The sequence below is a fragment of the Centroberyx affinis genome, unplaced genomic scaffold (assembly GCF_046629955.1).
Source record: "Centroberyx affinis isolate AG114_WGS23_722 - 3 ecotype Tasmania unplaced genomic scaffold, CSIRO-AGI_Caff_v1 ptg000885l_1, whole genome shotgun sequence".
NCBI lineage: Eukaryota > Metazoa > Chordata > Actinopteri > Beryciformes > Berycidae > Centroberyx > Centroberyx affinis.
In genome coordinates, this window is record NW_027279474.1 from 68,886 (window position 1) to 81,067 (window position 12,182).

Genomic DNA, 12,182 nt, shown 5'->3' on the forward strand with positions numbered 1-12,182 from the left:
CAGTGTAAAGTTTGTACGTTGAGAGGCAACATAAGGCAACGTCATGGGTATATTCTGGTTAAATTTACTGCAGCTGCCAGGCAGCCTTCACCTTGCCCAGAATATCTAGTGGTCCATTAATACCTCCTGACCTGGGAGCCGTCCATCTCATACGCATCTACAGAATATCAGCTGCACTCCACACTGCTGTACTACCAGGCTTCATCAACAACACACCAAACTAGTGTAAAAATGAAAGGATTTCAAAGAATATTGTCATGCAGCACCTTTCTCCTTTGACAGAAAACAAACAAACAAGCTTTTCCCATTTTATAGTTACACTGACTTTTATCATCTTCTGTTGGATTTACACAGAGACAATCTCATTTTTGTGACCCACTGTATAGCTGATCCTTTCAATGCACAGTAAACATGGATGGATATTTGGCACACATGGCCCGCATGGCCCAAAGTACAAATTTGTTGGAGAAAGAAACAAATACTGCCTGTCAGTATACAGTCGTCCAGCACAACATCAAACTGTACCTGCAGTCAAAATCATGCACTGATACGGTAACGGTCCATAATTTGAGTCCCTTTTTTCTGTGCCAATAATCTTATATGTCAAACTGTCAGGGTGATTTCTGTTCATCCTTGCATGTGGCAAGTTTATTTTTGTCCAATGAAGGGCCTCCAACTCTAAAACCTGACACCAAGGAGGCCTCGTTTCAGAGAGGTCTCTGGTCCAAAGGTGGACTGAACAGCAGCAAAGCCATCGCCACTAACAGCAGAATGGATATGACGAAATGTTTATAAATATCAGTTACTGTCAGTGGAATAAAATAAAATACTGTCACTGGGATAAAATACTGCACAATACCTGTGATAAGTGAATGTGTATTATCCTTAGGAGATCACAGTGGGGAATTTTGTCTGCATGAAAAGTTCACCCTAGCAAGTAAAACTGGTAGAAAACGAGACTGTATCATGCATGAATGTATGTATTCTTTCTTCAATTCTACATCTTCCTTTATGAACAAGAATGCATTTACAGCGAACTGTTGGTCTGTCTTACCTTCCAGTCTTATATTCCATAGTCAATGTGGAGGTTTTTTGTAACTCCTCAAAAAGCTCTCTCTCCCCAGAAAGGCCTTATTGTCAAGCCGGTCCTGCCCTGTCACTGCACACAAGCCTTCTGGCAGCTCTGTCTCTTCCTATTGACAAGAATCCAAAGCAAAAAAAAAAACTCTATATAGTCTACTCTCAGGCCTTTGAGCATCCGACTAGAGGCAGGCACCGGGACTCAGGGCCGGAGACCAGACAGAAATAGAGGAGTTGTCCCAGAGAGAGTGTCCACCATGGGGGACAGAATGAGGGCTTGAGCTAGCATGCAGATCTGCGAGATCCTTTGGTGTCGAGTGTCAGATGGATGAAACAAACAGCCTCTCAACTATTTATAAATCTGGACAGCTAACTGTTGACCATTAGCAGCTAAAGCTAACTGTCAGCACCCATGAAAACGTTAGAACTGGCTGAAGTGGTTGTAGAGGTCTAAACCAAGACAGAAAAACTTATTTCCAATGGATCTGTTATTATCATGGGTGTGGGGAGGGTCAAGGTTGGGTGCCTCTCCAGGAGACATAAATAACTCATTGCCTCATGCTGGAGTGCCACCCTCTTCGTTAAACAGACCTGTCAAGCACTATACGGAGTGTCAACAAGTGGCTCTTAGTCACCGCCCATCCTCTACCCTACTATCACCACCATATACACTGGAGTTTGTTAGTGACTAAGATCATTATGCACTTTGTGTTTAAGACTAAGCAACAGGTAAGCCTTTGCCAGATTTGGGCCATTTTCTCATTCGTTTCTTTCCCTGTGCCACACCAAATAGCTTTCTATTTAATCTGTGGTGTTCATTTCAACATGGATTTTACACTCTCCAGTTAGACTTGAACTGGAGGCCTGATCTCCCCGGCTACAGCCTCGCTCACCCCTCGGCAGAAAAGGCCATAAGGCAGAGGAAGGGGGAGGAATCAGACCTCCCCTTTTAACCCCCGCCCCCCTACAGCCCACTGCTATAATAGGAGATTGCTGTAGCAGATAGTTTCCCGGGATTCTTGGCGGGTGCAGGGCCGGCCTGGCTGGATGATGGACACACACACATGGACTCTAATGGAGACGCACGCCATCCCATGTGCCCACACACACACACAAACACACACACACACACACACACACACACACACACACACACACACACACACACATACACACTTTTTTTCCGTACAACTTACTAAACTTTGGGAAAGGCTGAGATCATCCCCTTCTAACTGATCTTTTTCTGCCGTTATAAACAACCTCCCACATGACTTATAGCTCCACCTTCCCCCACATGCTCTTCTCATCCACCACTAGACTCTTGTCAACCAGTGTCATCCCTCTCTAAATGTATTTTACATACATGATTGCTTAATTTCACTAATTTCAAACATCCTCACCCACAATTATCAACATGCTCCAAAACCATCCTGTTGTGCCACATATAAGCCTTTAAAGTTTAGTTAGTTTAAAAAAATTACCCTGTTTCATTCCTTTGGTGAAATTACTCAGTGTATATGTTTATCCAAAAACAACTATGATATAATATGATGCTTGATTCTCCCACTAAGGTTTGAAATGAAGCCCTGTTGGGTTAAGCCTTGGAAAGGTTTCCTGCTCACCAAGTCCCTCTAGTGGACACACTAGGCACAGACGTTCACTTCCACTTGGCTTGTTCTTTGTGATGCTGTTGCATTGGCATTGGTATTGCAAACACCATACTTTTTGACATCCCTTGAGTTTTGCACAGTGCTATTTGACCACAAGAAGTTTGCATGGCCGTGTTTTGTTTTGTGAACCTATTCAGGACTGTAAGCATTGATCACAGAGGCTGAGGATGCTCTTCCCTATGCTGAGTAAGGAGGAACAAAGCTGTGGTTATGTGGCAGACAGCAGACAGGCACATTACTCGCTGCATTAAGATATGCTTTGTTTGTATTATCTCCATTCAGAGATGAGCTTAATTGATTCTAATTGATTGGGTTATTGATCAGTTCTGATGCAGGAATTAAAAGCAGTGATGACAGTGGGTGTTTTGGCCCTTCACTGACCCGGCCTTGAATGCACCCTTGTTCATATCTGACTTAAGAAGAAGTTGGATCCAGGAATAACAAATACTAGGTCCAGTACCCAATGTTTAGGAAAAGCATTGTATGTATGTATCGGTTTTGTGTATGCTTGAGCATGCTGTAACTTGTGTCTCTTTTTATGTGTGTGTGTGTGTGTGTGTGTGTGTGCTATGCCTCCCTGTTTCAGGACATATTTCCCCACATCCCTGCAAAATATTTCATTACTGCAACAAAAGAAGCCCATTAACTGCACTGTAAGAACAGAGTTCAACTGCTGTCCCCCGTATTCACCATGTTTGTCTGCTTTTCTGGCCGCTCTCCAGCTAATTTGATATAACAATGCTCCACAAAACCGCCTCAGGACTTTTTTTAGGTGACAGAAAATTATCAATGATGCCACATGCACAGCTGAATGTCAACACCAACTTGACTTGTTTATGAAATATTAAAGCAGTGAATTAGGGGCACCATGCAGAACTTAATGATGATCGGAGTCATTATAACTTCAGCATCCTTTGTTTTGGCTAATGATTAAATTCCAAAACTACTGTATTCAATTTTGGAGAGATTGAATGTGTTTTCTACATCTTTTGTATGAGTTGGCTGGAGTCCGTCGCTCATACTGGTGCATTTTTGGAAAAGGAGCTGATTTGTATAAGGATATTGTGTTATCGTTAGCTGCCATGTCATGGGGCTTAACATCTTTGCTCTGGAGCTCTCTCATGCACTTAAAGCAAAATCATTATATTAGGAGATGATGTTTTTGGTAATATATTTTGGAGCACAAGCAGATACAGTAGAATACCTACTATATAATAGGCCAACCAAATTTATTAAACAAAATAAATGAAAACGCTCAGAATAGGTGCTATGTTGAGATTCAATTTTATAACTTTCTTTTAGCTAACTTTTGAAAATGTAATCTTGAAAGTGCTAATTTATTTGTATGGATGGTGTGTGGTATTAGTATGTGAGAGAACAATGGTACTCCAATAAGGAAAAGTCTTAAAAAATGTTAATGTCACAGGAGGGTGACTCAGTGAAAAGCTCACTTTATTAGTATATTGGTGGGGTATTTACAGCATGCACAACATGGTGTGAAAGGAGAAAGAAAACGAGAGGATGTGAGTGTTCAGTACTCTGTGTACCACCAGGCAGGACTTCTGACATTATCTCCCTCCTCTATGTCACCAGGGTGTCGCCTCATCAATTATTGAACCAGTACTTCGTGGTAATACATAATTTCTTATCAATTATTCATGATAATGTGTGTGTAGTTTACTTAATTGTGTTATTGACTATCAAAAGTAATTTCCTGAAAATCCTCAAGGACGCAAATTGAATCAGCCCGACTACTGGTTGTGCGCGCTGCGGTTAAGTATTCTCAATCTGATCAGCTGATCCTTTATTCAAGAGTCATTCTAGTGAGGATAGCTGAAGGAAGAGATATTTAGGAATTAATGAATAAATAAATAAACGTATTGCCCGTGATAAAGTACTGTATGAAGAGCCCTGAGGTGATGAAAGATGATATATTTTAAATGCAAATTCAACATTAATAAATAGCATGCATCATGTTTAATGGGGTTTATTAAAAAAGTGTGATGCTCAGTGGGAGAAACGGAGAGAGAGAGAGAGAGAGAGAGAGAGAGAGAGAGAGAGAGAGAGAGAGAGCGTTCCTAAAAGTAAATAAATAATAAGAGTCACGATTGCTCTCCTCTCCCGGCTTTAAGGGAAGCTGATAAATAATGTATCAGAACAGATGGCTGGAGCGAGAGGCAACAGGAGAGGAACATGAGCGACTACATCTTTAATTGTTTTAAAGAACATGTCACAACAGGACCAGAGTGTTCCCTGTCTGCTGGCGCTACAGATGTGCTAACAGAGTGAAAAGGACACCACTGCTCTGTCACCGACTCTGCTTCAGCCTGCCTGGGGATCACACATGAACATACTGTATTCTGGCACGTGTACACATTTACATTGAAAATGGCTGATTAATATTAAAGTGCACTTTCACTGTCAAATAAAAAGAGTGAAAAATGAGAAGATTGTTTGAGAGCCCATTAGTGACCTGATGGTATAAACACTATTGCCAAACTCCTATGAAATCCTGAATGTCCTACCATCGGTACTACACATACGGTTTTACATGCATTAACATTCACAATCTGAACCTCTGTCCTCTTTATGAGAAAGAGAGAAATTGTACCAGGGTTACTTGAATTCACATTATCAAACAGGAAGTCTTTGTTTCACGCACACAGTTTCTATGTTTGTCCATCAAACAGTGTCCAAGAGTGCATGAAGAAAGATATAGTTCCAAAACCACACTTGTGCTTTTAAGGGGACGACACGGCCCCAAATATTCAGCATTTCTCACAAACAATATTATTTTACAGTCAAATAAATATTTTAATGGTTGCATCCATACATTATGATATCAGCAACAATGCGTCTTCCCAGGCTGTTTCTGGATCAGTCAGTAGTTGTGCTTAGTTGCTTAGGACCAGAGTAGGGTAGAGTAGTAATAACAGGCACGATTACACAGACTTAGATTATCAGTATATCCACGTTGGCCATTTTGTCCAGTGCCTCACTTCTTCTCCAGCGGTTCCTTGGAGCAGTGAAGGTGTTTGTCAGGACTGCTGCCCAGCACCGGGGCCTTGGCGGCCGGGCTGGGACTGGAGGTGTCTCCCCCTCTTCCCACAGCTCCTGGAACCTCAATGGCAGGACCCACTGGCGGCCTCGCTACCCCGACCGCGGTCACTCCCACTCCGGACAGGACGCCCACTCCCGGCCCGGGCGCCGCCCCCAGCAGGTTGGCGGACTGGAGCACGGCCTCCGAGTGCTCGCGGGCCTTCATGCGCAGGGCGGCCACGCTGGCTGTGCGGTTGCCCTGGCAACCGTAGGGCGGCAGGAAGGACAAGCCCATGGGGTCAGGAACGCAGCAGGAGCACAAACCGCCTCCTAAAACACAATGGAAGAGTTGCAGAAAACTCCAGGGACTGGAAATATGATTTTCAATATCATCATCATTATCATCACTTAATGAGAATCATAAGCAGTTTTACCTTTGAGTGTGGCGACCTGCGATAGGGCTTGGGCATAGGTGGCAGAGTTGAGGAGGGTGCCAGGTATACAAGATGGGAAGAACGGACCGCCGGGACCCACTGTCCGGTTGATACTGAAGCAAAAGAGAACACAGACAGCTCATCCTCCAATAACATGTTCATATGGATAAATTATCTGCTTTATGCACCTTTCATATCTTTTATAAAGATTTTATGACAATTTTGGAACTTTATAATTGTGCACTATGGAGCTGGTTTTATCTATGGCTGACTATTATCACCGTGTTTATTTCTTATCCAAAATTTGTTTAATTAGAAAAGTCTGTTAAAGACATATTATAATCTACAGCAATGATCTGGGAGATTAATATCAGTGGATTGTTGTGGTTACACCCAAACACACACACACACACACACACACACACACACACACACACACGCACACACGTGCACACACACACACACACACACACACACACACAGTTTGGGGGATTAAGTGCCTGGCTCAAGGACACTTCAAATGGTAGTTGTTGATGGACAGGAGATTTCTTCTTATTTACTTCCATCACAGACCCACCAATCTGCAGATCTGGACCGGCAACCTTCCAGGCACAAGCGTCTCTAACAAAACTCTAAAAAAAACTGCTATCAGCTGTCTATCTTTTCTCACCTCTGCTGTATTTCCAGTGGTTCTTTCTGTTTTCTGCTCTGGTCCACGGGAGACTGAGAGTTGATGCTGCGAGATGGAGGAGTGCCTTCGCTCATCTGTTCTTTCCCTCCATCAGGGTCTGTGCTCCCTCGTTCGGTCTTCCTCCACTTTGCTCTGCGGTTCTGAAACCAAACCTGCATTTAAAAAAAAAAAAGGAAAGGAGGGTCAGAGGTGGAGGAGGAAACGAGGCTGCAGAGGAGGACAAAGAAGCAGAGGAAGGAAATAAGTTAAATTTGACTAATTATAGTGGAAAGTACTGTGTTGTCTGAGACAGGGTGTCAGCATTGTTGATAAATTGTATTCCATTATGTTCTTTACTGAAAGCACCTTTATATGAATGTCATTATTTTATTTCTCTATCTTTTCTTTATGTTGATCTCATAAGATTTTTCTTAATTTCTTATGCTTATAGCAACAATAACCTGTGCATAACCTTTTGAGTGCAACCTTAAAACAAACAAATTGACCTATATATAACTATCTAGTATTTGTATCGTATTAACAAGCCCGTCAAAAATAATATAAAAACAGCTCTGTTTGGTCTAGTATATAAAGATGCGTTTGAATGTGTCAAGCTGGCGGTCTGCCCCATTAACTTCCCACAGTCCGCGACTTATCCGAAAACTTCACCATCCGCACAGCTGAGAACATATAACCAAGTTCTTGTATCTTAATTGAATGAAGGTCATTGCCTATAACAACATTTAATTGAGCAATTTTTCATTATCATATTTTAATGACTTCCCACTGACAGTTGTGCTGCCCGAGAGAGAGGGAGCTATGATGAAGTCGTTTATTTCCCTATTTAGTGATTGTTTGACAACATCAGATTCGATTAGGACTCGGTTCTCGCAGGCATTAATCATGATGTGTGAATGGAGGTTAGAGTCAGTCTGCATGTGCTCAGCATCCATCCTATTGTACGGGAGGTATAAATGATGTCAACAGCCAAACAAAACACATGCATTCATTCGGCATAAAGAAAGGACAACAGTTTAGTGGCAGGACAACAATACAGCCAATGGACTTATCTCACCCTTGCACCTTCCAGCTAGAAGTCGCGCCCCCCCCCAGTCTCTGAATGGGCTATAATTGCTCCATTAATCTCAATTTGCCGCGTGCTCTTAATGCGGGGGAGGCCCATTGACACTTTACAAAAAGGGGGGCAACAACACTACAACAGAAAGGAAATTTATTTTCTAATAATAATGTAAGTTTAATATCCCTGCATACTGCGGTGGATTCATGTTCAGATTTAATAATAGGAATGTGGTAATCGGATTAGGAGGGGAATAATTTGTTTACAATCCCTAATTTACAGCGCTGGATTCCATTATCAACCCCGCCATTGGGTTTAAGCGATAGTAAGATGACCCTGGGGAACAAAAGGCAAACTATTATATTTCCCACAATTAGATCTGCGCGCACAACAAAACCCAAAAGCAAATCTGGAATGCAGGAAATTACATACAGGACACATAACTTAATTACATCTGGCCAAGTTTATAACCACGCATATGTGCAGGGTAGGAGCAGAATATAAATTGCCAAATTTAAGGTGCGTGTGTATTTTTCGGTGTGTGTGTGTGTGTGTGTGTGTGTGTGTGTGTGAGAGAGAGAGAGAGAGAGAGAGAGAGAGAGAGAGAGAGAGTTTTTCCTGAAGGCTACTTTTATACCTTGCCCTCTTTAAAAGCACATCCTTTGCTGTCTGCGTTACGGGAAAAGGATCTGCATGGATGATGTATTCCTACCTTTGAGACGCGGACAAATTAGCGAGGAACATTATCGCTGGTTAATTATGAATGACCGATTAATCAAGCTAATCTAATATTCACCATTATGTTGATGTTATTAAAGTGCATCGCCGGAATGACAGAGTGGCTTAATTTACCCTCTGTTGGTCAAACGTGCCCAGGACACGCTGTGCTCCTACCTGCACCCGGGCCTCGGTCAGGTTGATCTTCATGGCCAGCTCCTCCCGGGTGAACACGTCAGGATAGTGAGTCTGGGCGAAGACCGCCTCCAGAGCCTCCAGCTGCATGGACACACAGCAAGGTTTACTGTTAAATAACTTTATTTTGTTATTGATTCATTTGTTCATATCAGTGGTTATTTTTGCTTTCCTTTGCTTTGCTTTCTTCCCTTCTTTCTTCCTTCCTTGCTTCCTTCCTTCCTTCCTTCCTTCCTTTCTTTCTTTCTTTCTTTCTTTCTTTCTTTCTTTCTTTTCTGTTTTTTTTTTTTTTTTTTTTTTTTTTTAGGATATATTTACCTAATTAGGCCTATTATGTTTAAAAATGGAAAACTCCCCTAAAACTCCCCTACATCTGACACGGCTATTGAAAAAAAAGGAAAAACAAAAAAATCAGAGATTCTTTTTAGCCTAACAAACATGAACAAATTGTTTTTTCCTGCACGCCCAATAAGGGCAATTTAACGAAACTGTTTAGCCTGTATGTTGCATTTTGATTAATTGATCCTCAACAGAAAATGTATTATAATAAACTACACGACTATTGCTTTGTAGATGGGTCCTACAATCTTGTAGCCTATTAACAATATTTTCATATGTGGTGAGGCAAAGTGATATTTCCTTTAGGCTGTTTACCTTGTTATGAACATAAAGGCCTTATGCTAGAATTTGGAAAGCACAGCTCGCCGCCACACTAGTCATAATTTTTGAAAACTTTCTCTATTGTTTGATTCAGGTCATATTTCCAAGGCTTGTATTTATAGATTTATGTGCCTACAGCTTCAGATCTTTCTAAGTTGTTCTAGACATTTGTGGTGGGATATATTTACCTGTTGCAAAGTAAATGTTGTTCTGTTTCTGCGCTGTTTTCTACGTAGAAACCCATCATCAAAATCAGCCGGGGCGTGGTTGGCAAATCCGCTTGAATTCACTGAAAAGTTAATTGAAGATCAGTGTTTTCATAAAAAAAGTGCCTTTAAAATCTCATGCTTGTATTAAAATAAATGGAGTAAATGTTGCCTAATAAAAGGAATAAATGTGGACTGTTTAAAATAAAAAAAAGAAAGAGAGAAAACAATAGTTAATAAAGGCCAAAGCAGGCATGATTATTTAGGCTATATGGCACAAGTAGACCTATTGTTTGGAGAGAGGCAGAGCAATCCGTTGTATTTCGATTAAGTGCATGAAACATTGATGTTGGGTGTCTGAGGGGAACCATGACGGTCTAAGAGCCATGACACCCAACATCTGTGCCCGGGACAAAACACCCTGCTCTGCCCCCGGGGCCAAACCACCAGCGCTCTGTGCACCAAAACACCCACCATGTAATGACATAGGGGAGGTCTGCCTTGACGCTTTTCACCCACCGTTTTATTTGCGGAATGGGCTACATATCTTCCCTTTTAGGCTGACATAAATCTTTATGAGGTGCATTAGCAAGTAATACTAAACCGGTGTAAGTTATATGGGATTTAAAAGGGGAAACTTTTCTGAAAAAAATATAATTGATTTTTGTATTAGTGGTGGTTTCCCATATGATGATCACCGACTGGAGGTCAGAGTTTACCCATCTTTTTTATTTAGAACACGATATCACTGCATACAATAAAAAATAGGATTTCAATTATAGGCCTATGCTATTTTCACTATCAATTAAACATATTCCCATTATTTAAAAAAGACAAAACCTTTCTCCGACCTCCAAAACAACAACCACAACAACAAACTACAACCGCACACACACTCACACACGCACGCAGCCCAAAACTTTAGACTCAGGCTTACGCACAGAAAACACACTCGCAGCTATAAATAACACGTTTTCCAAGTGAAAAGGCGGTAGAAATCAGCTGAAAAGGAGGTTGTGGAAATTATGGCAATAATTAGTATACTTACATGTGTTGGAGCGACAGCACTCCCCGTCCAGCTGAGGCGGGCAGTGGAAGTAAAACATATTGCGCGTCTCGGTGCTGCTAATCTGAATCTGCAAAGAGACAAAAGTTTCAACCCCAAACCGTTGAATAGACTTCAGCAGCTACAATACAGACGGTCAAGGATTAGATTATATATCGTGGGAAATAAACATGAAATCATTCCACGAGGAGATGGATTTCGGCAGATTGAAAAGAGAGAGAAGCCTACCTGCAGTGAGGATGCTGCGAGTTCCTGCTCTGGAGAGAAGTGGCTGCTGTACTTCCTCTGACTCTCTGTCTGGGAGTGTCCAGATGTCTCTCTCTCTCTCTCTCTCTCTCTCTCTCTCTCTCTCTCTCTCTCTCACTCTCTCTCTTTCTCTCTCTCTCTCTCTCTCCGGGTACTCACTCACTCACACACACACACACACACACACACACACACACACACGCACGCTCCCTCTCTCTCTGTCTCTCTCTGTCTCCCCCCCTCTCTCTCTCCCTATGTCTCTCTCCCTCTCTCTCTGGGAGTGTCCAGATGTCTCTATAACTGTATAACTGTCTACAGAGTGTTAAGGCTTTCAGCTCGTGTCGCAGAATCTCACGCCTAATTGGTCCTAATCGGATTATCACGGCTTTGTCTCTCTCACCCCCAACCCCTGGTGTGTGTGTGTGTGTGTGTGTGTGTGTGTGTGTGTGTGTGTGTGTGAGAGAGAGAGAGAGAGAGAGAGAGAGAGAGAGAGAGAGAGCTGTAGGCTACCCCGGGTGGCAAACGGCAGCTCTGCTCTGGTGCCAAAAAAATTCATCACAAGTGATTGTTATTCCAGAGTCAAGCCTATTCCCTAACCATAAACATGCACACATATCCGGTGCACTTTTTATTTGGTTCTTTCATATATTAAAAAAAGGAGGATGACTGCTTTTGGGTTTTAGATTGACTGTCGGTGGGTTAATTGCTCGTCAGGGTGTGTTAGGGGGTCCACTTTACAAGGGGTTGCGTGTGTAGAACACTCACAAGGCCAAAATTTTGATTTTGTTCACAGCAAGGGGTCCTGCGATTTATTTCGCTTCCTCAGATAAATGATCTGCTGCGGGACCCTTTCAATTAGTTTTAAAGCGCATCTGGGACGGCAGAGCGCAGACGCCATGCGTCTCTGAGGTGGAGGCAAAATGAGGCTTCGAGAAGCAGCTGAAATTTAGAAGAGGAGAGCGGGATTGGACTAAACCACATAAAGTGCAGAAAATCCCTTCTAATGGCGCGTAATTGGTTCTGTAATATCATTACAGGCGGATAATGGCCAGTTACAGGGCCCCGCGCTATTAAGGGTTTCCCTGGCGTGCAGCGTTTATGTTATTAAAGGGGGAATATAA

The 12,182-nt window shown here is 42.3% G+C and overlaps 1 protein-coding gene across 1 annotated transcript; it reads right to left on the reverse strand.

Moving 5' to 3' along the window:
- Positions 1-4,817: 4,817 nt before the first annotated feature.
- drgx (dorsal root ganglia homeobox) lies at positions 4,818-11,106 on the reverse strand. Its single transcript, XM_071521362.1, has 7 exons — positions 11,044-11,106; positions 10,798-10,885; positions 9,732-9,832; positions 8,866-8,967; positions 6,894-7,066; positions 6,224-6,336; positions 4,818-6,119 (listed from the first exon to the last, which is right to left on the reverse strand). The coding sequence occupies exons 2-7, from the start codon at positions 10,853-10,855 to the stop codon at positions 5,746-5,748; spliced, it is 921 nt and encodes a 306-aa protein (XP_071377463.1). The 5' UTR covers positions 10,856-10,885; positions 11,044-11,106; the 3' UTR covers positions 4,818-5,745.
- Positions 11,107-12,182: the final 1,076 nt, after the last annotated feature.

Bases quoted from the DNA above. Each gene is read 5' to 3' on its own strand.
- drgx (XM_071521362.1), bottom strand. From the start codon at position 10,855: ATGTTTTACTTCCACTGCCCGCCTCAGCTGGACGGGGAGTGCTGTCGC. The intron at 9,833-10,797 runs GTAAGTATACTA...TTAACTTTTCAG, and splicing joins GTGCTGTCGCTCCAACACAT to TGAATTCAAGCGGATTTGCC. The intron at 8,968-9,731 runs GTAAATATATCC...GTGTCCATGCAG, and splicing joins CAACATTTACTTTGCAACAG to CTGGAGGCTCTGGAGGCGGT.